This window comes from Nyctibius grandis, chromosome 9 (assembly GCF_013368605.1).
Source record: "Nyctibius grandis isolate bNycGra1 chromosome 9, bNycGra1.pri, whole genome shotgun sequence".
Classification (NCBI taxonomy): domain Eukaryota; kingdom Metazoa; phylum Chordata; class Aves; order Nyctibiiformes; family Nyctibiidae; genus Nyctibius; species Nyctibius grandis.
In genome coordinates, this window is record NC_090666.1 from 8,252,469 (window position 1) to 8,279,056 (window position 26,588).

Genomic DNA, 26,588 nt, shown 5'->3' on the forward strand with positions numbered 1-26,588 from the left:
ACATTAAAACAGCCCTTCTACCAGCGCCGATATTTTCCAGTGCAAAGAACAGGGTCACAAACAGCAGTGGCACCTGCAGGTGAGGAACATACATGACTCTGATACCACAGTCAGGAAGCTCTGTATCTTAAGTTCTGAAAAACAGAACTGATGATGTTCCATTTTCTGAAATGTAGGTGGAAATCCCACCTCCATCAGTAGTCAAAGAGCTATTTCTGCTCATCTGGAAAGATACTTGTGATTTATCTATTGTTTTTGCTAATGCTACCTATAATATTTACATCATTAGCATAATCTTCCAAATCTGTATGTTACACAGAAGTTAAAGCAGCTAAATGATTCTAATACATTAGTGACTACATTGTAGTATAATTTGGATGTCTCTGAAATTTCTATTTCAGAGCATAATTGTTCTCATTATGTGACGCAGTTGCAGTTTAAATACCAGACTATAACTGTGTGTGGTGTTAATCTGCCTTGAAATCTCTCCTGAAAACCTTCCTACAAAAATCTTTGTTGAGCTCTCAAACTTTTATCCTGCAATTAGATCTTTGCCAGATCAGCATTTATTAGATAGACTTTTTACATCAATGCAAGTATATTTTCTACATGCAGCTAACTGAAGTTAGGAGTGTTAGCTTCAAGGTATTTTACAAGGAACATACTCATAACCCATGCTTGTCTTCCAATTAAGTTTACTGATTTCATCATGGGTATCAAAATACTCAAGGATTCATCCAAACTGTTTTACATGTATGACAAGGAACTGGTTTTACAGATGCTCTATACGTTCTCTATTGTCAGTTGTAGGCCAAATAGAAATCTGAAAATCAGGTAATCCTTTTACCACTGTTCCAATGGAGAAGAAAAACCCTTAGTGACTTAGCCTTTTTTAAAAATAATAATAATAAAAGCAACACCAACATATAACAAATGAAACTACTGACACCATTTATATATACGGATGGAACGCACTCACCCTGATCGTACCAAGTCTGATTTTGAAATACATAGCATAAAAGACAAGTTCATAGTATTTTAGGAGGCATAAATTCTTAAAGATTTTTTTTGTTTTACATAACTACGAGAATCTACAAAATTAAACAGATCAAACCTGTTATGAAAGCATAATGAGAGAAATATATCCAAACCAGAGATTTATATCCAAAGCCCTCTAAATTTAAACATAAAGGACCATCTCTTCTCAATCACATCTAATCTGACTGGTATGCTCTATGTCTACATTTATATTGATTTACAGTTTCAGTTTACATGAGAACCTATCAATTAAGACAATGTAATATTTCAACTTGGAAACGGGGGAAGAATGAAAAAAGAGTGGCATATAACTCGTAAATGCTGCCTATAAAAATGTGAAAACTGTTTAATGAGCATATAAAAATCAGGTAAATTAAGGAAAAAGTAGAGTAAGTAAACAAAAGAGTATATTGGTCGCTTACGTAAGGGCTGTGTTAAATTGGTAAATCATTCGTTCAACCGTTTTTGGAAAAAATAATTCTTTCATAAGCCTGCAGCCATACCATCTCCTTAAACCTCTTCTATTAGCCTGTACAAGACTTAACGTGTTTGTTTGGAATAGATCCAAGGAGAAAGCATGCATATTGATTCACAGCAGGTATCTGGTTCCTTCTGAATCAGCACCAATCCAATGCTACTTGTTAGTAGCAGGGATACTGTAATACCCTTGAATGATTGATATTAGAGTCTGACCATACAAGTTCAGTAATAATCCAGGTATTTTTTCAGAACACAGAGCAGTTGCTTCGTACCTGACCAAATTCTAGTGTGGGTAATTACTTTCTGCCCGTTTTCCCTGCAGTTCCAAAGAGAGTATGACCCTCTGCACAATAGCGTGCTATCCCAGAGTACTATGCTTTCACTGCTGTATTTTTAGCAGCACAAAAAATGACTCACTGTTTTGTAAATGCTTTGAAATCAATTGAGCTGGGAGTTATATATGATGTGTCTAATTTCACCACATATGGAGATGCCTTTTGTCTACTTTAGCAGATAAAATAGCCCAGAATGTTAGATTTTAGGCCTTTAAGAGAACAGCTCCAGCTACAATACTAGCACCTCCAAGTCACTTCATGGAAGCTGCTGGTTTATACCAAGGGAATCACACCTAGTTTACAGGGACAAGGCATTACTTAAAATTTCCTGAAAATTATACAACTTTCACACACCTGTACAATATTATCCGCACTACGAACGAACTCAGAGTGATAGAGCAAGACACAAACCAAGCAAGGGCTTACTTCTCTATAAACTCCCGCCACATCACATGCCCACGCTCACCCCAAGTCTGCAATTACTTACTGAAAAACGCTCTGTTACCACTGAATGGCTACTGGGGCCAGCACAAAGCTGCTTTGTCTGTCCTCATACCAGCAGCAGTATAAAAAGCATACTCCCTTAAACGTCTATACATATACTGAACTCCAGACCATCCTATTGCCCTCCCCTTCCCCTGCCAGCACCCCAGACCGGTCGGAAGCCATTTTGTGCATAACCCACAAGGCGGCGGGCGGCTGCGCGCGCGGCGAGACATCTCCTCCGCCCCGGCCCCGCCGCCATCTTGTGGGACGCGGGCGGGTTTGTTTGCGTGGCTCCCAGTTTCATCTCCTGAGGTAGACTATAAAGCAAAACGAAAAGCACAATCCTTCCCTCTCCTCGCCCCAAAACACCTAACCGCCGGACTCACGATAAAATCGTAAGGGTTAGCGAACGTGGCTCAGCAGATGTGTAATGATGGTAAGGCGGTAAAGCTAGTTCCCTTGTCCCTCAGTGAGGGGAGATCTCCGCCTTGAACATTGTTGCCATCTACGCGCAGAGGCGGCTCAGGTCTCCCAACAGCTACAAGAGATACGAGCGAAAAGCACTCTCCGTGTCTCACGGATGTGAAAGCGATACTCAAAACCACGCCCGGTACTGGGGAGCCTTTTGTTAGGCCGGTACCGCCCCCTCCTGCTCTAAATGCCGGACCTGGAACTGCTGCTCTAGATGAGACCTCCCCGCCGCGTTTGGGTGCGTTATACCTTTCCCTCTTCCTTTCCCTTACACCTCTTTTCCCACCCTGCGCCTTCAGTATAAGCGTCCCAACACGCTGTGCTCCAGAATCGGGTCCTCCTGTCTATCTAGGTCCGGTCCCCGCCGTGGGGCGGGCTGAGCCGGGTGCGGAGAGCCGGAGAGTCCGGTGCGAGTGCGGCCTGAGCCTGAGGAGAAGCGAAACCCGACGCTGCTCATGCGCCCGAAACTTTTTTATCTTACAGAGTGGAGTTTCCTCTCGCTTCATTTTCCAAGTGTGATTTAATGACGTACTTAGAAAGTTGTGTGGAAGTCTGCATAAACTCCCTGCGGTAAAACCAGTTTTAGTTTGTTTGTTTTTTGACTAGGAGGACTGGGGTGTTAAACTAGTGCATCTCTAAATGGAAATTAGTGTGGTCACTACTCGTTTACACCGAGAACAAACTATTTAAGCCTGATACAGTAATGAGAAATGTGAATGCTACTGCGGGATTCTGTTTTCCCGAAGTATCTCGAATCAAATCCTCTTTTTTTTCATAGGGAAATATGAAAGTCGTGGAGCATGTTGCAAACAATTCAACACTTTGAAAAATGCCAAATGATACAGACTCAAAATGCAGTTACCTTTGTGTGTTTTCACCACCTCTACCTCTTCAAACAAAACGTAGCTAGTGCCTTCTATAGCTAAGTAACCACCTGCTGTCTCCCTCTAGCGTAGACGCTTCAACATGAGCTCATCTTGTGAAACAAAGATCATTCTCCACATCAGAACTACACCCACTGATGTTATATCCTGTTTTTGCTGCTGCAGAGATGGTTGTGAAACGTTTAAGAAACAAATGCTGTCAGAAATGACAGACGCTAATTGTAGACCATGTTTAGAATGTGAAATGTTTCCCTGCTTTTCTTGAAAGACCTTCCTTCTTAATATGAGGCCTGATATGTTGACTTACTGTTGTTAACACAGGACACTTCTCTTTGCCTTGATAATCACATTGGTATTTGTAGACTGTGCAACATTTGTGTTGCGGTCATGGGAACAAGGGTTTCATGCATGGTATTAAACAGCAAAGAGTAAACTTGCTTGAGCCTTGTACGTGCATACTAGCCGCCACTTGTTAATGCCAGCAGGGAGTTCCTGGAGCCTTGTCCATCTTTGTGTGTGAAGTTTTAGTATGTTGCTATTTCCTGATCCTTGGGGGGGAAAAAAAATCTGTCCCTGATTTTGGTTGTACTCTGTATGGACTGGGGGCAGTGTGAAATAGTTCAAAAATAGGAGTATAATTAACTATGAGCTTCATAGAAGCTAATGAACATACAGATGTTTTTCTACCTGTTTTAGTGTGGAATGGAAACGATTTGTGGTCTGAGGAGTAAATATGCCTGTTAATATTCTCAGGTGTTTACCTTAAAAAAATTTTTTCTTGTGAACCTTGTTTACAGCGTAATACGCAAGGTCTAAAGTCAGTGCAGACTTAGACAAATGTGCCTGTGACAAAGGTGGTTTCCTGTGCAGTATGTGAGGAATTCATCACTTTAAAATCTTACACTTAGTTCAGGAAAGTCTGAAAGTTGACTAAACCCAGAAACTTGTATTTAAGTGCACTTAGGTACTATCTGCTTGAGATGTGTTTTCTCTCAGACCTCTTTTGGGGACAAGAGGACAGATGAATTACCCTAGATTCAGTGATTTTCTTACCAGAGACCCTAAGACTATTTCCCAGAAGAGCCCCCGCTCTGTGAAAATTTGGGGTGATAGTGAACTGAAATAGCCAGACTTACAAAACACTCTCCCCTCACCCGTCATTTTCCCTAAGTGTGCCAGGGATTTTCCTGTTTCTTTGAATACAGGAAGAAAAGATTTTTTTGTTGTTGTTGTTCCATGTGTAGGCCTGCCCCTTTCACTCACTCTGCCCCTAATGTTACTGACGGGATCTTGCAGTATCCTTTTATCTGTCAGTGGTGAAGGTTGTGTTAGACTTCAGCTATTTGGAATTATTCTGGATTTATTATAAATTGGGAATGTAAATGAGAATGTGTAGTACTTTATTTTTCTTTTTTCAACCATCTTCCTGCTCACAAGCTTTGCATTGAAATCTTTACTCAATACATGAAACATTGAACTGAAGGAAAAAAGATATCTTGAGTGTTTTCTTGCAGCAATATTGGCAAATTACACCTGCACATGAACACACAAACTATTGGGGCAGCTGTATCTCTGATGAGTATGAACTTTTTCGTCTTGAGAAGATAAGCTGGTTTTCCTCTCGTCTTTGTAAAGAATTTACATGCAATAACTCTTCTCATTGCAGGGCCCAGGTAATCCAAATTGAAAGCCAGGCTGCTGGGTTTTACATTGCCGTTGCTTTTTTCTTTTTCTAATTGTTGCAGCTATGATAACTGCATCTGTGATGTTTGCAAAAGTGGTCATATCAGCTGGGAGGGTGAAGCATGATGCCCTTCACCTCTTACGGTGAAGCAGATCTGGCTCAGATGTATGCAGATGGATTGTATCGGGCTTGCCCCAATAGTGTGACATTCCTGCTATCAAAATATGGTGACGTAGTTTTTGGATGCAAAGTTATAAACTGTTTTAATTTATACTAAACACTTATTTCATGTTGCTCTTGCTCATTCCCCACTCAGAATTCTGGGGGAATGAATGTTCTTGACAAATCACTATTTGTGCGCCGTTGTTTTCCCTTTTATTTGGAGCATCATTCCTGGTTCACTGAACCAGTGGAATCATACAGGAGAATGCATGAGCCTAGGTCATTCTTCCTTGTTTTTTCCCCCCACTAAAATTAGTAAGCAGCCCACAGCAGTAATTTGGGTCGTTGATATTTGTCCAACAGAAAACGAGCTGATATAATCAACTTTGTCTATGGACCGTCATTGGAAAATACTGGATGAAAACCAATGTGTGCTGGATCTGGGTGAATGATTTGGCAGTGGTCAAATGCCAGTCTTCCCATGTTCTTGTGGTGTCACGGTTTAAAGCTGGGCCGGCTATTAAGCCGATGACAGACGCTCTCTATTAACCCTCCACCCTTGCAGAAAGGAAAGGCAAAGGGAAAAGGGAGAGAGACTTACGGGTTGGAAAGTTAAAACAGTTTTAATAAACTATAATAAAAAAGAGTATAATAATAATAATAGAATAATTAAATATATACAAAACCAAGATCAAGCTCCCCCAATGTCATTCACGTCACCAGCGGCACTGCAGGGCAGGCTCCAGGAAGGCCCAGGCTGTGCCCAGAAACGAACGGGAACTGGATTCAAGGATGCACGGATTGGCGGTAGCAGGAAAACACACAGAGTCCTCTTTGGACACAGGCCATACCAGAAGGGCAAGAAGGGGAAAAGAAGCCGGCCCGAGAAGAAGCGCGAGACCCTTGTGATCCCCCCGCTTTATACTGAGAATGACGTGTATGGGATGGAATACCTTCGCTGGTCAATTTTGGGTCACCTGCCCTGTCCGCTCCTCCCTGCAGGTGCGACCCCCCTTCGGCTCTTCACTCGTAAGCAGTGAGGAATTTAGCAGTGACCTTGGTTTCTCTAAGACTAAGTACAGCAAGAGCCTTTCTGCATAACATCCCTACCGGTGCCTCAGTGATAACTACAAACTTCGAGCGTTATCAGTCCTGGAAGCAGACACTGTCTGCAAAACATGCAGTTTCAGAAAGTGCAGTTACTTAGAAGAGACTTAGCTGAAAGTAAAAATCACTGAAAGGAAAATTGGTCTGGTTTAGGCCAAACCAGGACATGTGGACAGACCTGCATACAGGTAAGAGAGTTTCAGCACCAGAAGTATTGATCGGCATTTTTTTATAAGCATGCAGTTTATCTTATATAAAGGAAGCTCACAAAAATAAATAATTCATATGTGTTTTTTAAAGGCAGATTATTCTTGAGATAACATATAAATAGTAATTCTGCATCTCTGACATTTTAACTCTGTAGGAAATTTGTCCCTACAACACCCCCCCTCTTTTTTTAACTAGTTTTAATACATTAGATAAAAATCAACTAGAGTGGGTTTTTTTTTTAAAAAAAAGTTTATCTGCGATTTCTGGAAACAGCTGAAAGTTGTTAAATTCCTGTCTCCCTTTAGAGTGAGTCATAAATACTACTTCCTCAAGCTCTTTTGAAAGTCCCATCTGTATGTACCTGGGAAGCGCTTTCATACGAGAGAGTGTTTTGTGCCTCCCCCTTCTTGACTGCATTATGTCATTATAACAGTCTTTGTCTTTCTGTAGAATTCTCACAAATGTTTGATGGCAGATTGGAAATAAGAAGTTAGCAATAAGTATGCTTTTCCTCTGACAGAAAACTGTACTAAACACATTCCAGTGTATGATGGGTTCCCCTGCTTATCAGTGGCCTGAAAATTTTCCCACCCTGCCCTTCTACCCCAGCTGTACAAGTGATAGCATTGCAGGTCCATGTGTGAAACAGAACAGGTTCAAAAGTACAAATATTTTGTCTACCCAGTTTGGTTTTGTTGGAAACAAAACTTTTCAGCTTGCTATATTAAAAATACTGCGGTCCTGGGTATTTGAAAGGGGCAGCTTGTACTGATGTTTCATTTCTGCTTGTGAGGTTTTTTTGCTGTTTGCACTGTTTACATTAGGGTTAAATGTTGTTGCACTTAGAGCAAACAGTGCATTTAATTCTCCCTAGTTCCTAAATGGTGTGATGTGATTAGGGAAACACTGTGTTTGTGCTTGTCCCTTTTGGGTTCTGAAGAACAGAACTGTATCAGAGAGGATAGGTGTTGCTTTTTTTCTGGCTGTGTCCTGTAGCAGGAGCACTATAGTTGCGCGTTTTCTCTAGGTATTTAGCACGGTCTGTGTAGAACGCACGTAGGAGGCTGTGATGGGCTAAGCAGGGTATCTGCAGCCTTATTACTGTCAGCTGCAGTTGAATGCTCTGTGCTTCTGAAAATGAGCCAAAGTGGTCTCAGTGCTGTTTTGAGGACTCCGTTGCATATACATTAGATCTCATTTAAACTGTGGTATGGAAGTGCAGGAGTACTTAAGCTGAGTAATGCTTGGGTCTTCTAATGTGGTAGGTTTATGATATTTTACAGCTTGCCTGTGCGACCCTTCCTTACCTCCCCCTTCCATTTTGCTTCTGAAGGTGGGACCTTGAGATCGTAGCAGCTACTTCTGTTATAATCCCCTAGTGATTCAAACACGCTATCAGCAAGATTAACAGTGGGTTGGTTTTTTTTTTTTTAATACTGATGCCTTGCTATTGTGACTGTCAGCAACAGTGTTGGAGGAGAAAGCCACTGCGGTCTTTGACTGCACAGAAAATACGGCTTACTGGGATAGATGTACATAAATGAGACTTTGCCCTAGGAGCTTGAATTTGATATGCTCTTTCAGTGGGCAGTGGAACCCAGTCCATGGGTTTAGTCAAATCTAACACATACTCCCTTTCTGAGGAAAGTCAGGTGGATGTAAAGAGTTATTTTTCATTTAAACAGCACGGGAATGAGGGGGGCGAAGGGGAAAAGCTTGTAGATGAGTTTGTTTCATGTCCTTAATGCATGAACATGATATGTGACGTTGATTGTAACTTCCATACTGTGGCTGAAAATGCTTTAAAAAATGTTATCCAGGTGCTAGAATCTTTCAGCATATTAGACTTTGAAGTTGGAATTGGCTTTTCAGAATGGTTTAAACAAAACTATGCAGTATAGTGACTGAACTCCTTGTAAGGGCTAAGATTTGTCTTCAGATTGCTCGTTTCACCTTTCTCCATGTAGGTAGTGGGGATCAGGGAAGGTTAGATAGAATTTCCATAGTTGGTGGCAGGGGAAATTGAGCGTAGCACTCTACTTATTTTGTTAATCACAAGGGTGGGGGTTTTTCTAGGTTCAAGTTTTTATTTCAGTTTTCAGTATAGTGAAACATGAGCGTCACATGAAGAAAAAGGCGGTCTGTGGCTTATCTATACCTTCAGAGGTAACCAATTTGCATATTCAAGGTTGGAATTTTTCCTTTGTGTGGTTCTTTGATCTTTTTGAGCATGGAGGGTGTGTGGGGAATCTTTAAAACCCCAGTAACTCATTCAGATTGGAATTACTTTAAATGATGCTGGTAAGTAAGAAAATCCACACATTCCTGAATTTATAGATAATTAATGTTTTAAAATATTACATATTATATTGTGAATATTTCCTTTATTTTTACTTCATTTAAGTCAAAGTGCATGCCTGATAGCAGTGGTTTTATATGTGGGTTTTTTTTAATTCTTTTGTCTACGATGTGTGGTTACACTACCTCTTAGCTCCCAAAACTCTTCCTGAAAAATGCTTTGAGACTTTAAGGGGAGAAAAGGTGGTGGTGAGCAGGGGGGTGAGGGTTGCTGGGAAGAGGTCAGAGCTTTAGTCTTAAATTGCTGTGGAACTTAACTCTTATTTCCAGAAACACTTGAAATGTCACTCATCAGCAAGCTGCTGACTTTTTGTTTCACTTCCTATGGAATTTACAGACTTGTGTTAAGGTAATTTTACTTTAAAAAGAGCTTCCATTTTTTTTCTGACTAGTATGACCTACCAAGTACTTTTTGTTCTGTAATGAACAGCTGGGAGAACCCCTTGAGAACAGGAGGTCTGTGTATGCTACGTTGGTGTTTTAGTTGTAAGTGAAATACATCAGATAGGACAGTTAACTGTGAACTTGTGCAGCAGATCACTGATTTAGTACCTTTTAATTCTCTCCCACAGAACTGCTAATGAAAAAATGCATCTAGTTAAGAATGATCACCAGAGAAGTGCTGTGGTAGACATAGACTTCACGACATGTTGGCTTCCTGTTTAAAAAACAGTAGGCTGGCAATTTTAAAGGGACAGCGACAAAGTGATGACCAGGTGCCAGGTGCCAGCTGTTCTTATTCACCAGATTGAACAAGAATTGGATAAAGAAGAAGAAGAAACGATGGTTTTCCTGTGCCGAGACCTTGCTCCTGACTTGGCCTCTGCTGACCTCAGAGAGCTCTTGGTGGCTTTGAATGAGAGGGAGAAACTGTCTTTTCTTGGCTTGTCTGAGCTGTTGTACAGAGTTAAGAGGTTTGACTTGCTGAGGAGGATACTGAAGACTGAGAAAGCGACAGTGGAAGCTAATCTTGCCAGGAGTCTCAGACTTGTCCCTGATTACAGGTAATATATCAATTTCAGATTTCAAGGCTACTCTTATTTTGTTCAAAATGTGTGTGGGTTGTTTTGGAGGTTTTTTTGGGGATTTGTTTTTTATTTCTTTTTTAAATAGGTCTTGAAGGTAAAAGAAAAGCAGAAAAGGGCATTTGTATTTAGAGTAATAGTGAAAAGAATATGTCGAGTTTAGTCCCTAAAATAAGCCTTAGTAGCTTCTTAAAAGTCATGGCATTAGAAGCATCCATCTTTAAGGAGTTTGTATGTGTTAATCAAAAAAAACAGTGATGTTTGTACAGTTTTAAGATTAGCAGATAGAACTGATACTTTAGAGGAACATCATTAGTTAGAGATCCTTTCTTTTCTAGTTTGCTTTGGGCATGTAGCTTTGTGGTATAGCTTTTCTCAGGGGGCCTGTCTCTTTTTTACTCTAGTTTTAAGAGGCTTAAAATAAGAGGCTCCAATTATTTTCTTTGAGAGACTTCAGAAAGAAATATATGTACTCATAAGGAAGATTTTCCTCTGTTAACTTCTCGCTGAGAGAAAAACCCTGTAACTACTAGGTAAAAAAGTTAAAGATGTGTTCTATTGTCTCATTCTCTCACTTCATCTCTATTGAAATATTAAGGAGAATTCTGTTTTCCTAACAGTGGCTATTACAGTCAGTCCAAGTAAGGCAGGTGCTGATTAGCAAGACTAAGTATTCTGTAATTGGATTTTGGAGCAGGGTAGGCTTTTTTCCTGTTGTTTCCATTAAGACTCAAACATGGGAGAAGTTGGGTAGTTGGGCAAGGGTGGGTGGGATCTTGCTGAAGGCTAATCCTTTAGAAATATCTCAACTTTATTTCAGGGTACTAATGGTAGAGATTAATGAGAATCTGGAAAAAGAAGAAGTGGGTTCTCTTGTTTTTCTACTCAGAGATTATGCACCTCGTACGAAAATAGCAAAAGATAAGGTATGTCTTTCTGCTGGTCTTCTCTGGAGCAATGAGAGATTAAAGTAAAAAGGGAAATAAGTAGACAGCAAAGGAGGGGAGACAGTACTGCAAGCTTTTTTTTACCTCTTGCTTTGTGGCATGTGAGGTGACATTCCAAGTGGCTGGCTTTGTAGCAGCAAGGAAATGCAAAACTGTGTCCTCAAAACCTTTGATTTGTTTTTAGGAATATCACTTTCTAGTTTCCATTACTCCTATGATAATACCAAGAATTCATATATCTTCCAGATAATTTTCTTAGTATTTCAGACGGTAACGTCCATAGTTCTTGAATACCTTTATGAGTATTATAGTTCTTGAACCTTTATGACCTCCCCACGTTATTTTCTGGGTTGCTTTATTACTTACTGATAGAGAACAAATTACTGATATGGCAGTTTGGTTTTCTGTTGCTATTCTAGAGTTTTCTAGCTCTTGTGATTGACCTGGAGAAACTAAATTTGGTGGCTCCTAATCAACTGGATTTGATAGAAAATTGTTTTCGAAGTATTCACAGGATAGACCTGATTAGGAAGATTCAGAAATACAAACATGAAGGTAAGATGCTATTTTTGCACTGGTTACTCTTGATAGCAAGGATCAGATGTGCTCTTACTGAAGATAAAATTATGAATTACAAGTCAGAGTATTTGCATGCTTCACAGATTTAGGCTTTTAAAACTGTTGATACATCATGGTGTATTTCTGTGTGTTTCTGTTAAATTTTCAGCTTTAATGTCCTCCGTTCATTCTCAGCCAGTATATGTAAATGCACTTCAGGCATCTCTCCCTAATCTCAGTCTGATTGATCCTCCTTATAATTCAGGGGTAAGTATACAATAAATGAGACAGATCCTCTGTTTCTAAATATTGCCAGACTTTGAAAGGGGATTCATCTTTGCAGAGCCTAAGGAATGAGAGATTGCTAGTAACTAAAATATTACTTGGTTTATTTCTCTTATTCCTGGGTTTATGGTCTGATTTAAATCTTCTGACTGAGAAAAATCCACTTTAAAGAGCTTCTGTGAATTTTTTCCTATTAGTTGGACATATAAAATCTGTATCTCTAAAGTTTTTCTACTAGTCTGGGAGTGAAAAGTTTTGCTTTGACTGTTCTTTGCAAAATGTATTATTCTTCTTTGTACTTCTGGACTTTTTAACTTTGGAAGTTGAAGGTTATGGCTTTTTAAGAAGAGCTTTTCAGATTTTTTTTTTTGTGTGTGTGTGTTTTGTTTTAATCTCATTTTAACAAAGATATCTCAATATGTGAAAACTCATCAAATCCTATGGCATGCAGTATCCTTTATATCGGGGTTAGGTCTGATATTGTGGTAGTATGACCTTACTTAAAGTCTTTAGCCTTGCTAAATGAATTTGATGAGACTATTTCTGTCATGTGTTCAGTAAATATGTATGTAGAAAGCTTACACACAAGACACCAGTGATGCAATTTGTCTTTACTAACAAAGCCACAACAGCTTTGTTTTCCACACTACTAATGGGAAAGAGTTTGCATTGACTTTCCATATTATAATAATACTGTTATAATTTCCTTTCTAAGTCAGTGAAAGTTCCTCCCTGCTGCTCTATAGGAAACAAAATTCACATCTTTAGGGTTTTTGTTTGTTTTGCTGCTTCAGGGAATAAGCTTTTCTTTGCTATTCCTGGCAAGCTGGTATTTTTTTTCTGAGGAGGAATGGGTTTGGGTTTTTTGTTTGTGGTTTTGGTAGGGGTTTTTTTACTTGTTATTTTGTAATTCTAATTAGCTGATAGATGTGAATCTAAAATATGTAATCTTTTTATTGAGGAAGAAAAATACTATTGTGTTGTATTTTGGAGCACAAGGTTATTAATTCTTGAAGGAGAGAAGGAAAATACATGTTTTTCTTCATTTTAGATCCAGAATGTGAACAAAGAAAAATCACAAAATGGACAAAGTCTTATTCTGGGTAAGACCATTTTATCTGAGTTTTTATAATCTAAAAGAGCCAAATGATGAATTTCATTATATCAAGAGGACTGTTGGTTGATAGTTGTATTTATGGCTAATCCAGTTGATAACACCAGGAGCAGAGAGTATTTGGTACCTCTGAAAACTGAGTCTTGCCTTATTGTTTGCTCTTGTATTTACTTTGCTTGTGCTGCCAGATCTTAAAACTTTATTGAAATTATTGTGGGCTTCCACTGTCACAACTTTTTAACAGAATAAATAGTTTATTAATAAAATCATGGAAAAGGTTGACTAGCCAGCTCTGGAGGCCCGTGTAGTGCAGCTGTGCCCATTAAGACCTTGAGTTGGAAGTTTTTGCATCAATTCAGTGGTGGACTCTCCACCAGTCCAGCCAAGAAGTTGTCCAGTGAGTACCAGGTTCTTACCATGTGTGTTGTGTTCTTTCTGGAAACCTAAAATACCTCTCAAATATGGTGATTTTTTAAAAGAGTAGTTGGCTGAATTCTCTCAGTGTAGGAGAGATTGTTTGTTTATTCTAGTCACAAGCAATGTAACATGCAATCCAAATAACATTTTAGAGGTGAAAATTTTGGGGTTTTTTAAACTTCAGTAGCATACATGGAAACTAAGAGGTCCAGAAGAGAGAGAACTTGGGTGAACTACATAGGTTCTGCTTTAACTGATTTGGTGTCAAAGAAATGTCACTGGTACCTACATACTGAGATTACTTCTGTATGTTTTAACTGCAGCAGAACCAGTCCACATGTCCATTCAGGAATCAGGTTCAGTGTCACATAAGGTATGTGCTTGTGCATATGTATGCATGTAAATATAATAAAAACCTCTGGAGGTATTTACCTTAGTTTTCTTTGTGTTTCACTTTGAGATTTCCTTTAACTGCATGCAAACAGAACAATGTGTACATCCATATCTTCCCCAGCCAAAACCAGGTTCTATGAATTGCTTTTGCAGAATATATTTTTAATATCACAGAATCAACTAGGGTGGAAGAGACCTCTGGGATCATCGAGTCCAACCTTTGACCTAACACCACTGTGTCAACTAGACCATGGCACTAAGTGCCACATCCAGGCTTTTCTTAAACACCTCCAGGGATGGTGATTCCACCACCTCCCTGGGTAGCCCATTCCAATGCCTAATAACCCTTTCTGTGAAGAAGTTTTTCCTAACGTCTAACCTGAACCTCCCCTGGCGCAGCTTGAGGCTATGTCCTCTAGTCCTGTTGCTAGTTGCCTGGGAGAAGAGGCCAACCCCCACCCCACTACAACGTCCTTTCAGGTAATTGTAGAGAGCGATAAGGTCTCCCCTCAACCTCCTTTTCTCCAGCCTAAACAATCCCAGTTTCCCCAGCCGCTCCTCATAGGACATACCCTCAGATCCTTCACCAGCTTTGTTGCCCTCCTCTGGACTCACTCCAGCACCTCAATGTCTTTCTTGAAGTGAGGGGCCCAGAACTGGACATAGTACTCGAGGTATGGCCTCACCAGTGCAGAGTACAGGGGGACAATTACTTCCCTAGTAATTGCTGGGCCACACTATTCCTGATACACGCCAGGATGCTGTTGGCCTTTTTGGCCACCTGGGCACACTGCTGGCTCATGTTCAGCTGGCTGTCCACCAATACCCTCAGGTCCTTTTCCACCGGGCCGCTTTCTAACCACTCTTCCCCCAGCCTGTAGCGCTGTATGGGGTTGTTATGGCCAAAGTATAGGACCCGGCACTTGGCCTTGTTGAACTTCATACCATTGGTGTCGGCCTATCTATCTAACCTGTCCAGATCCCTCTGCAGAGCCTTCCTACCCTCAGGGAGATCAACACTCTCACCCAACTTAGTGTCATCCACGAATTTACTGAGGGTGCACTCAATATCCTCATCTAGATCATCAATGAAGATATTAAACAGGACTGGGCCCAATATAAAATATTTGCTGCTACTCTGGAAGCAGCAGTGTGCAAAATGCATGCACATATTATGTGCACACAGAATTGTATATTTATTAGTGAGGCAAAGTCAAAACTTGTTGGAAGTCAGACCTCCTGCCATCTGCATTAGAAATTGCAGGGCTTCTTTGCATGCAGTAAATTTTGTTCTTTATTCTCTCCCCGCCCCTTGCTCTCCAGGTAATAGACAGACATGCTTTGGGTATTAATGATAAGAACAGACTACTGCTATTTTCACTGGGTCTCCTATAGGCCAGGAACCAGGGAGTTACCTATAGCAAATTGATTGTAATCTTTTTAAAGGGGAAAGGAATTGTGATAGAGTCGTTACAGATTATTTAGGATCAAGGAGGTTGTTCCACCAAATAAGGAAATAAATGTTGTTCTGATGAACGGTGTTTGCTTGTGCACCTGAAGAGCACAAAAGTTCTCTACATTTTTTGTGTTCGTAATTGGAAGCTTATAGCTCCCAGTATCTCAATAGCAGTTAGACGTAAGGAAATTAATTTGGAAGTAGTATAGAAGGATCATTGCTGTCATAGTCCAGGTCTTTAAAAAACCCCTCTACCCCATTCAGCTTTGCCTTTTTTCTTTTTTCTTTCCACATTTGAAGATCTGTCCAGAATTAAGGTTCAGTCTCAAACTTGCTTCTCTCATTTCTGATACAGTCTTAGTTTTTGTGTAAGGATCATTGTAGTAAGATTGCATAACACAAGGACACAAAAATTAAGCCTGTACTAGGAATAGGGGAAAAAAAAATCATTAGTCCATGTCTCCTGATTTTTTTTTTTTGGTTTTGTTGTGTAGATAAGACATTCTACATCCAAGTAGATAGACTTCTTCTAGCTACTCTATGGAAAAACAGCAGAATGTGATTGAATAGATCTGAGGTGGTTAAATTTGAGGAAAGAATCATGCTTGCAAGTTGAGAGAGTGACATACTAACTTAGTATTTGTCCTTTATGTTCCTCAGGTGTTTGATGATCAGTACAGAATGCAAAGTCAACCTTTAGGAATATGCCTGATAATAGACTGTATTGGCAATGACACAGGTAAGTGTCTGGAATTTGAAGTTCCTTATCTTGTTAATTTTGGATAATTAGAACAATTTAGAGTAAAGAATATGATGTACATTTACCAGCCAGACTAGGGTAATGCTGTCCTAGTCAGCTAATCTGTCAATTCTAGTAAGTCCTCTAAAGCAGAGAGTTGGAAGACCCAACCTGAAGTTACAGCCAACTTCCTTAACTGTTGCAAAGAATATTTGGTTGTTTTTTGGTGCAGAATCTCTGAATGAAAGAACTTGTAAGGGGATAAACTGAATTTTGGGAGGAAGGGAAAAAAAAGGATGTTCAGAGGCCAACAGAATAGTTAAGCTACAGTCATACAGCAGGTTATTGGCAGAGATGGTAAAGTCAGTGTTTTCCACCAGTTAACAGAACCAAAGCTGTTGCAGATTTGAAGCGTAATCGTCTTGGACATCACAGATTTTGAATTGCTGAAGGCACATGGTCCTGTATTAATAATGCACCTATGCTTCTGTTACACATTGCACAGTTTAACTGAAACCATCACCATAGCTTTATAGGGGAAGCAATTTTCTTGCTTTCCTCTTGGTTTAGTTAAAAAACCCAAACAATTTGCATGTAGAATTCAACGCAGTCAGTGCCATAATTAAAATGTGGGTTTTTCCTGATTGCCTTTGTAGAATCGAAAAATTAGATTCTTGCATAAGCAAAAAAACCCCCACTCTCTACTCATTGTAACACGAGGCTAAAAATAAAAATTAAGAGAGTACTTGCAGTCAATTCTGTAATAGGCTGGGAGATGTAAGGGAAGAAGGGGGTTTGTGGGCATATCTTTTCTCTTTCTCATAACTAATGGTCCAGCAGATGGATCAACTTAGAATTATTGATGTAGTTGTTGAAGAGCAGTTGTATGCAGAGCACAGACACAGAAAGTAAAATTTTGATGTTTGCTTGGCAATAGTGTTTTAGGTAACTTACACAAAACAAGACATTTAGTTTGCCATTAGGGTATCGGGAACTAGAACTGATTCACAATCCTGCCATGAACGGAGAAGAGGGACAAGGAAGGCACTTAACTCAGTTACATACAACTGGGTAGCATCCTTGGGATCTGATTTCTGATTTAGAAGGTCCTACCAAGTTCATCAATGACCTCTGAACAAAAAAAAAATCCAAAAAACAACAACAAAAAACCCCAACAAGGATGCAATTGCTGGATGTAGAAATTCAATTGTTCAATCTAAAGCACTTCTTCACTTCTACTCTCAAAAGAAAAAATGCTAACTTTGCCCCAAGAGTAAAATAATAAACAAAGCCTGCCAAGGACTGAAAGACTGGGGGGGTGGAGGGTGGCAGCTTTTGGGATTCTGCTCTGTCCTGTTGCCTGCTTCTTACTTTCCTGTTCTTACCTCTTTCATGGTAGCTTTAGAGAATAAATGACCCTTTTCATGCAAGAAATTTATTATGCAGCCTTAATCTGGAAGGGAGCGTGATAGTCTGCTCCAGTACCAACATAATTATTTGGAGTTCTGTTTCTTAAAAGCAAATACAAAAAGGATGCTAGAGAAGTTTCAGTGTGGAGAGCTAAAGAAAACATGAGGTGTGAAAATAGCCTTGTTTACAAAAAAAAACTCTTTAAATTTCATTGTCTTTAATGGGACATGAGCATGTGCTGACCTGATTTATGGAACAAGAGTGTTTTACTATGCCAGGTCTGAGTTTTTTAAATGAAGCAGTAAGTATAAAATCAGGTAAGATATGTAGATTGGAGAAAACAGGAAGTAAAGAAGGAACTGCTATGTCAGTTCATAGTCACGGATACATAAATTTAGATCTACTCATCCTTAGAAGGCACAGATCTTTTGCATAGGCAATATACTGTGCAGACCCCTTTGTCATAGTAATTGCTACTAAATACAAAGATGTGCGCAAACTAAGAAAAAAAATCAATGTATGTGCTCTTCATGAGCTCATATGGCTATTTCGGTACTTGTACAAGAACAGAAAGTATAAATGCAATAGAGGAAGTCTGCTGACTGGAGAGGACAGAAATGTGTTACATGTTTAGCATCTGGCATGTCAGATACGCCTGCAGATCACGGCTCTGCCGCTGTTGTGCCAAAACCACCCAAAGCAAGTCTTAGTGTGCCTCAGTCCCCACACATGTCTGCACTGGACGCAGAAGCAATTACATCATGTGTACATCTCAGATGTTTAATGTCACCAGTGCGTCATCAGCATTTTAACGTGGCAGAAAGCAAGACTTTCACTGAAATGCATTACTGTGCTAGTGAGATTCAGGAGAGAGAGGACATTGCTTAAAGGAGTTTGTTAGAAAGGCATTCACTACTCTCTAGAGCTGTCGTGCCACACTACTTCTGAAGTCTGAAAATACCACAGAGAGAAAAGGGCAAGGAGAACATTAGGAATTGTATCTGTGGCGTGCATTAGAGTCTGTAGCTATCCCAAGATTTAATCTGAGGACACCGAACCAGTAATAGATACTGGAGGATCAAGGCCTACAACAATTGAAAATGCCCAGTATAAACAATGTGAATTCATCAGATGCTGATAAAATTCAAACTGAAATGCACCTTGCTGTTTTGTAAATAGCTGCTTTTGACTTTTCCATTTGGAAGCAAATTTTTATCCTTACATTCTAAACAATCAAGGGGAGAAAAGGGTGATTTTTTATGTAGAGTGGAAATGCTCAAAAGTCAGGGGAGGTTTGTCAGGAGATGATTACTGTTGAAGAAACAGATGTTTTCTAATCTCAGATTGCAGCATGTAATGCTGTGTTTTGTCTTGCCTTAAAGTAAAATTGCTATATCCAAAGCTTACCATGTATGATTTCTGATTCATTTTTAAACTGAGGTATCAGCTCTAAGTTTGTTGGGTTTAATTTTTCTTAATTGTGACACTTAGAGTGTGTGTATGGTCTAAGGTGACACCGAGTTTTGTATCCTTGTGTGTATGTGTACGTACTAGTGAGATAAGTAAATTACAGGAAAAGCAATCTCGTTGCTGTAACTCTCGTTTTGCATATGTACTACTGCCCTCTCATGGATGAAGTACTTCATCGAGTAGATAACTGCTCAACGGTATTAGTACCGAACCTTCCACCTGAATTTTGAGAGCATGTTTTATTGCCCAAAATAGATGGGATATTCTTTTCTATTTCCAAATAAAAAAAAATTTCTGGAAAGTTTTTTGAATTATTTTACAAAATTTAATTAAACTAACAGAACTAGAATGAAACTCTCTAGTTCCTGATTATCACCTCACTATAGTATAGTTTGTATCTACCCTGTATTTTGCTGAGGAAAGTTACGAATTCCGTTCCCTGTTTTCACTATGGCCTTCTTGAGGAGAACAGTGTGGTAGTACTGCTTTGCTGCTTTGCTGCCAGTTACCTGTGAAATAGTATCTGCTAATTAGGGATTGTTAAACTTTTGAAGTCAAGGAACAGTCTAGCTTCCTGTGTCTGTAAGGTGTTTTACATAAACATGGCACTCGATATTTCCTGTCATATCTGAAACTGTGCATGGGCAATGTATATGTGGTTTATACTAAAGGTATGATGCTACAGGTATGAGTCATAGTAGTAGCTTGTGGTTATCTGAACGCTTAAAAAATACCTGTGGTTTTAACCACCAAATAGCTGGTTTCACTCCCATATTAATAAACATCTAAAGTTGTTATTCAAAGCATAGCACGTTTTCCTGCAGCACAGGTTAACACAAATAGCATACAGTTAAATCTTTATTTTTGGCTATCTACAGTTTGAATTTCTAACACATTTGAAAGGGTTCATTTCAGCTCTTTTTTTTCCCTGAAAATGCCATTCTGTCACAGTTAAGACTCCAGTGTCCATTCTCCACCTGGAACTCATCACTCAAAGTCTGGTTTATATAATAGGAAGCATAAATGACTGCAGCAGGTTCCTTTTTGACTGATGAAAGGGAGCCACTGTGTTTCCTATGCAGTTCTGTGTATCTGTAATAACCGTTCAGAGTAATTCTGACAAGTTAAAAGGTGAAACAGATTTCCCATGCTATCCAGATCACTCCATACCATTTCAAGAATGGTCTGTGTGAAGCATTTTCTAATGTTTTCTCTTGCCTGATCTTTGAAGTCCTAAGAACTTGGGATACTGGTTTTAAATGAAAGCATGCAAGTGTCTGTGGAATTTGTGACTGATCACGTGCCAAATAGTAGTGTCTTTGCTATCATGAAGTACATATATTATAGACAACATGCATGTAGCACTATAAGTATGTAAGTACTGTGATCAACATTAAGTACTCCGACTTTTTTAATTATTGTGATGAAATAAGCCTCTTATTTCCAATAGCAAAATACTATACTGTAATTCAAGATAGTTGAGATTGAGTCTTGATGTGCTGTGATTTAATTACATCTTGCTTTTTTCAGATGTGTTGGAAGAAACCTTCAGAGGCTTAGGCTATGATGTTCATTGTCACAGATACTTAAATATGAACAGTATGAATCAAACATTGCTTGAAGTTGCAAGGTTGCAGAAGCACAGAAATTGTGACAGCTTCATTTGCGTATTGGTCAGCCGTGGAAGTCCTCAGAGCATCTTCTGTACAGACCATACCTTTTCTGGATTCCCTTTGGAACAAATAAAGAAATACTTTACCGCAGACTCATGTCCTGATCTCCTAGGAAAACCAAAGCTTTTTTTTATTCAGAGCTACATTGTGCCAGAAAATGAGCAAGAATATAGTAGTCTGTTGGAAATAGATGGGAATGATGAGAAAATCATTGCTAACGCAAAAATGCCTTGGAAAGTCACTATCCCCCAAGTAGCAGACATCTTTTGGAGTCAGTGCAAGGTGGCTGTGTCTACACTAGAAAAATCTCCAAGTTCATCCTCATATTACCTGCGTTGTCTGGCTGAGCTACTCCGCAATCCTCATAAAAGGTAAATTAAAAAAAGAGGAAAAACCAACCCTTTTCCTGTGATTGCCTGCTGTCCTAGAGAAAGAGAAACCTTAAGTTTCATCCCGTCTGGTCATGACAAGTGTCTTCATGCTGTGTCATAGGTTAAAAGACAAGTGTACCTGATCCTGGAACGATGGCACAGGAAGGTAGTCTAAAGTAGGAGTGAAGCTTCTGATTCTGGAGAGTAAAAATAAAGTGTGTGCACTGTGGCTTGCAGAGTGAGAAGGGAAGAACCTGTCCTGGGTAATGTGTGTTGGTGCTTTAGACAGGATTGGAAATCTTCCTTCTCCAAGATAACAAGGCACACACCAGGCTTCTGTCAAATTGAGGATTGCCTTTTATCATTAAGATAGGCTCTGCTTGCAAATATGAAAAGTTAGTGCCTAAGTTTGGGGAAAAAGCAGTTGAGAGGGAAGGATTTTGTCCTTTAAATCTAATTAACCCTCTGTTCAGGGAGCCACTAGGTTGCCAATTTGTAATCTTGAATTTAAACTACCAGAAAACTTTAGTCTATCTAAAGAGATTACGAAAAGGAATCTGAGCAAAAATCAGATATGTTTGGATATATAACTTACCAACAAAGGTTTTCTTTGTACAACTGATCGACCAGGGAGCTAGCAACTGTTTTTCAAGGTGGTTGCGGGGTTAACACTTAGTACCTTTTTACAGACCCTAAAACCTTGTAATGAAATCACAGATCATCATATCAGCATAACCAATATCACAACAGTGATTTGGATTATAACAGATGGTCCTCAAAATGCATATTCAGCCTTGGGTTTTAGAGGTATAACCTCTGCAATAAAGACTGAAATTTGAAACTTTCTCCTTGCCAAGTCTAAAGTTGTCTTCTGTCTTGTGGATTCTTAAATGGTGTCTTGCTTCATTCTCTAATAGAAAGCTTTTACTTTTGTTGCTGCAGGAGACTCTCTATTTTAGATATCCATACGGAATTGAACAGAAAAGTCTATGAATGGAATAAGACTGCTGACCCAAGCCAACAATACTCACTTCTGCTCCAGCACACACTGAGGAAGAAACTTTTTCTTTCTCCCACTTAACTGCTGTTGGAAACGACATTTCTGAAGTGACTAACAAGAAACACTTACTACAATCCAGACAGTTGCACACATACTTTTACTTTATGCATTGTTATTGCATGTGTATCTAAAGTGCCCATTGCTTCCAAACCCAGGGATTTAGAAGCATTTTGGTATGTTAAGGCACTAGATTTTATATTTTAATACAGAAGGCTCTAAAAGCTTGGATGAGAATGGCAGCTATCGTGTAGCACTGCATCAGATCTTACAACCAAGTACAACAGGTAAACAGGGCGGAAAGAGCTCTAAACTGTATAGCTGTTGGGTTTTTCAGGGTTTTGTGTTTTTATTGTTTCATTGGTGGTTTTTTAGCAGTGCACTGATCTAAGTTCTTCTGTTGATGCTCAAAACAAATACAAGCCAGTGCAAACCACTGAAATTCACTGGGTACTTTCCCCAGCACCTAATAATGGAAAATGTGTCAGGAAGGAATGTCTACCCAGCAATGATAGTTCTTTATTTAAACAAGTTCTGGCTTGCGTGCCTCCACAGACTAGCAAAACAGAAGGAGGAGAGGGACGGTCTCTTAAATAATTCTGATTCCATCTGCCTGCTGCATTGGAGGTTGTGATTCACCCAGAACCTTCTGTCGTCAGTAGTGTCCACAGCACACAAGGCTTATATGTTAATAAATGAGACAGTCTGCCATGTTTTGGGCTGTGTTTTCTGCTGATGCAAAAATGACTCTACATGTGGCAGGGCTTTACCGTAATCTACCACGCAGTTAAAAAAACGTGGGATTTTCGCAGATGTTTTGTGGAAGCTGAAACATGATTCACACTTGTTGCATGAGGCATGGTTGTAAAAGTACACTTTATCATATTTGAACCTAAATGTCACTGGCTCTTAAGACTGGATTGAACTAAACACCCCACCCTCACTGCTTTTGCTTATGAAAAAGGATATGTCTTTATTAATAATTTTTTTTTTTCAAGTTGCCCTTGTTCTTCTGAAAAAGACATGAGTGAAAATTGTCCTAAATACAGAAATTTTTCTCCAGCGGAGCAGATGCCTAACATGAAGGGTTACGTTAACCTGCTTGTTATATAATAGCATAACCTGGATGAGTTGTATTGATATTTATTGTCAGTGAATTTATGGCATTCTCTTCCCTCCTAAAGTAGGCTGCTTGCAAACTTCTAATACCCCTAATACAGTCTCTTGTCCAGGAAAAAAATTCAAGGCTTTGGTGTGCCTTGCTTGATTTCTGGTGTAGTTACACCATACATCCTGCTGGCATGTGTTTCATGCAAGCAGAAAGGAAAGGGGTATTTTTGCTAATACAGGGTTGCTAGTTCCTTGAGCAGATATACTGCAAAAAGATTTTTTGCTAGTGGAGCTGCATTTGATCTGAGCAGAAAGCAGGTGTGCTTACATATATAACTTCACCAACAATGCTTTTCATTGTAGACCAAGTCTAACAGACAGCCTATTGATAGTATGCTATCAGTATACATTAGTATATTGATAATGATTAGGAGGGCTTGGCCAGTAAATTTACTCTGGTAGCAGTGACTTTTTTTATTCCTCGATATTATGTTGTAGTTCTTAGGTGTTGGCTTGACATAATCTTTTTTTTGGAAACAAGGCTTCTTAAGTTTCATTCAGAAAAAAATGAGTTTTCAAGTAGCTTTTATAACTGAAAGTAAAAATCACTTTTATTTGGCAAAGAGTAGTCGAAGTCTAATACAATATCGAAGACAATATCGAAGTCTAAAAAGTGCTCAGGAGTCCTTCCTTGTTATGTGATGTAGACCCGGTCTCTTCCTGGCTTAAGAGGTTCCTAAACTGCTGATTGATGAAGATTGTTAAGAGTATAAGAAGAGGAGAAACCCACTGAACAAGTTTTACCTTATAGGCTTTAACTATCTATATAAAATGTTAAGAGTAAAATATGTATTTATTTATATTAATATACCATTTTGTATAATATATAAAGTACATTTTATATCATTGTGATTAAATCTTCACTTGTTATCTTTTTTTTAATTTTGTATTCAGTTCTACTTGCATGTTAACTCAGAAAGCTACGTTCACAGTTGTGATAAGAATAAGTTATTGCACAATTTAGAAAAATAATTCACCTGTATTGCAAGCCTATGCATTCCTTACTTTTCTCTTTCAATTTCATAAACTATAGTGTCCTTTTTAATAAAAGTACATGGAAACTTTTTAATAGCTTTGAATTGGGAGATGCAACCCAACATTTTACGTTGAACTATGGGTACATGTGTTATTTGTGTTACTGTCATTTTATGTAGGCACAGGCATAAGAGGAAAAATAGAAAAACAATTTTTTGCAACATTCGGACATTCTCTAAAAGCTTGTTCTCTACGAGCGTTAAAGTAAAAATACTAAATCCAATTTCATGACGCTATAGGTGTGGAAATAAATGCATCATAATGGGGCAGGGAGAGGGGGCAGGTCTTCCTTTCCATTTACTGTTCATATGTATTCCACACACTGAAGTAGAGAACTTACTGCATTGCATCAACAGAAGGGTCTGTATTACATGTGAGAGGTAATAAAAATAGCATTCATTTCTAACCCTGAATATTTAATAACTGACAATCTTACAATAAAATAAAGCACAAGTGTAATTTTGAAACTCTACTTTGCTCATGTTTCATGGGGTAAGAGAAGGATTATACAATGAGAGATTTGGAATCTTAGAAGTTCCCTTCTGTAGTGGCTGGTAAATGAAGCAAATGGTGAAACAAGTGTGTTTTCTGTGGTTGTAGAAATAAGATGTGATTCCTAGTTATCATGTATATCTATGTGATGTTAATAAATGTGACTTCTTTCACAAATTAACTTCACTTTTTCCCATTTCCCTTACTAGCTTTTGCATGTGATGGCACTTCTGCTGCCTTAGAGACAAACAAAAGCAGGGAGAATGGAACCAAGAGAAGGCAGAGAGATGAGGGAAAGAGATATGGAAATTTCAAGCAGGAACAAGAAGGGGAATGCTAGGGAGAACCAAGAGAAGAACAAGTAGGGGAAAGAAGATTTGGAGGAGAAATACAGCATCAATATTGGAAGGAGAAAGAAGAAAAGAGGAGAAAAGGAAGAAAGGAAGTAAGAATAACAGTGGCTATCCTTACAGGATGTAACGATGTGGTGGGTTTTTGTGGGTTGGTTGTTTTGGGTTTTTTTGAGTGATGCTAAATACAACTATTTACTTAAAATATTAGCAATAGAATATATTCTGTTTCTGATAGTTTTGTGACAGTGTAGGTTTGGTTTGGGGGTTATGAAGTGTACATGTTCTTCACCTTAGTGCATGAAACAGTAAGTAAAGTCTGTGTCCCCTTCCTTAAGAAATGATGAAGAAACGCTGTTTTGAAAACTGTAGAGGCTCCTGTAAATAACCCTTGCAGCGGAAAAGGGAGTCTCTGTGTCTGGCTGCTTGGGTCAGAAGCGATCGCAGCCCTCTAATGACCAAAGAGTTGCAAGGACATGTCATGCACGTGCAGCATTCATGGATGTCAGATACTGATTTTCTACACTGATGTCTTGACCCTCAGTAGATTTGTAAACCGTAGCAGTACTCATTCTGTAATCATTTATCTAAGCAGTATTTATTGCCTCTTTCAAGAGTGGTGTGTCGGTAGATTGACTCCCTATACTTGCTGCGCAGTGAAAAGTAGCACCTAAGTATTTATTAACATGCAGGAGTTTTGTGATGCTGGTTGTCTGTCACTTCTCCCATAGCTTTTTGTGTCCCTCTGTACACATAATAGGGACTGTCTGTTCTTGCTGTACTGTGCACCTAAAATTTGAGTCTGGAAAGTGACTGGATGCAGGGCATGGGTTGCATCAAGTTGTACATGTTATTGGTTGAATGATACCACACTTCCATTCAGTAGACAAAAGAAAAGGGAGAAAATAATTAATTCTGGATCCATCCTGAGTTCAGGGTGTTAGCACAGGAACACAAAAAGTGACATGCTGGTGAAATTTCATGGTCTCGCACTGCCAGAATGTCTAGTTTTCAGAATCTGCTGTTGAACAAGGTAAAACAAGCCACTCCTCCTCTGCTCCTGCATTGTTGGTGCTTGGAACAAGGCTGTCAGACTCACTGCTCCGTGGCACTGAATATCAGTTTTGCTTTCTGATAACTGAAATAGAAATTTCTTGTACTTCTGTATGTGCTGTATACATGGAAGAGGGAAAAGAGAATTGGCAGAATATAGATGATGCCTTTCAGTGGCTCAGAAGATGTACCCATGAGGCAGGAGATTCTGGGGTGTTTTGCACCAGACTTAAGTTGCATTATTTTTCTCCGCCACCTACAGTGATGTGATTGAGCCATAAATCCAGTTTAATTTGTACTGTTACATACTTGTGTCTTAGAATGGTTGCCAACTCATTATCCAGAAAATGTTATGTTC

General features: G+C 39.2%; 1 protein-coding gene across 3 annotated transcripts; it reads left to right on the plus strand.

Moving 5' to 3' along the window:
- The first annotated feature begins 2,604 nt into the window (after positions 1-2,604).
- CFLAR (CASP8 and FADD like apoptosis regulator) lies at positions 2,605-24,968 on the plus strand. Of its 3 annotated transcripts, none has more exons than XM_068408241.1 (10): positions 2,605-3,048; positions 9,788-10,219; positions 11,061-11,166; positions 11,607-11,742; positions 11,915-12,012; positions 13,082-13,133; positions 13,885-13,934; positions 16,071-16,149; positions 20,560-21,073; positions 22,016-24,968. In XM_068408241.1, exons 2-10 carry the CDS (start codon positions 9,924-9,926, stop codon positions 22,152-22,154), a joined length of 1,470 nt encoding a protein of 489 aa, XP_068264342.1. In that variant the 5' UTR covers positions 2,605-3,048; positions 9,788-9,923; the 3' UTR covers positions 22,155-24,968. The 3 variants fall into 3 exon arrangements, with proteins under 3 accessions (XP_068264342.1, XP_068264344.1, XP_068264343.1); XM_068408242.1 differs by lacking the exon at positions 2,605-3,048 and adding an exon at positions 6,745-6,835; XM_068408243.1 differs by lacking the exon at positions 22,016-24,968 and having other exon boundaries at positions 20,560-21,703.
- The last annotated feature ends 1,620 nt before the right edge of the window (positions 24,969-26,588 follow it).

Bases quoted from the DNA above. Each gene is read 5' to 3' on its own strand.
- CFLAR (XM_068408241.1), top strand. From the start codon at position 9,924: ATGACCAGGTGCCAGGTGCCAGCTGTTCTTATTCACCAGATTGAACAA. The intron at 10,220-11,060 runs GTAATATATCAA...ACTTTATTTCAG, and splicing joins AGACTTGTCCCTGATTACAG to GGTACTAATGGTAGAGATTA. The intron at 12,013-13,081 runs GTAAGTATACAA...TCTTCATTTTAG, and splicing joins ATCCTCCTTATAATTCAGGG to ATCCAGAATGTGAACAAAGA.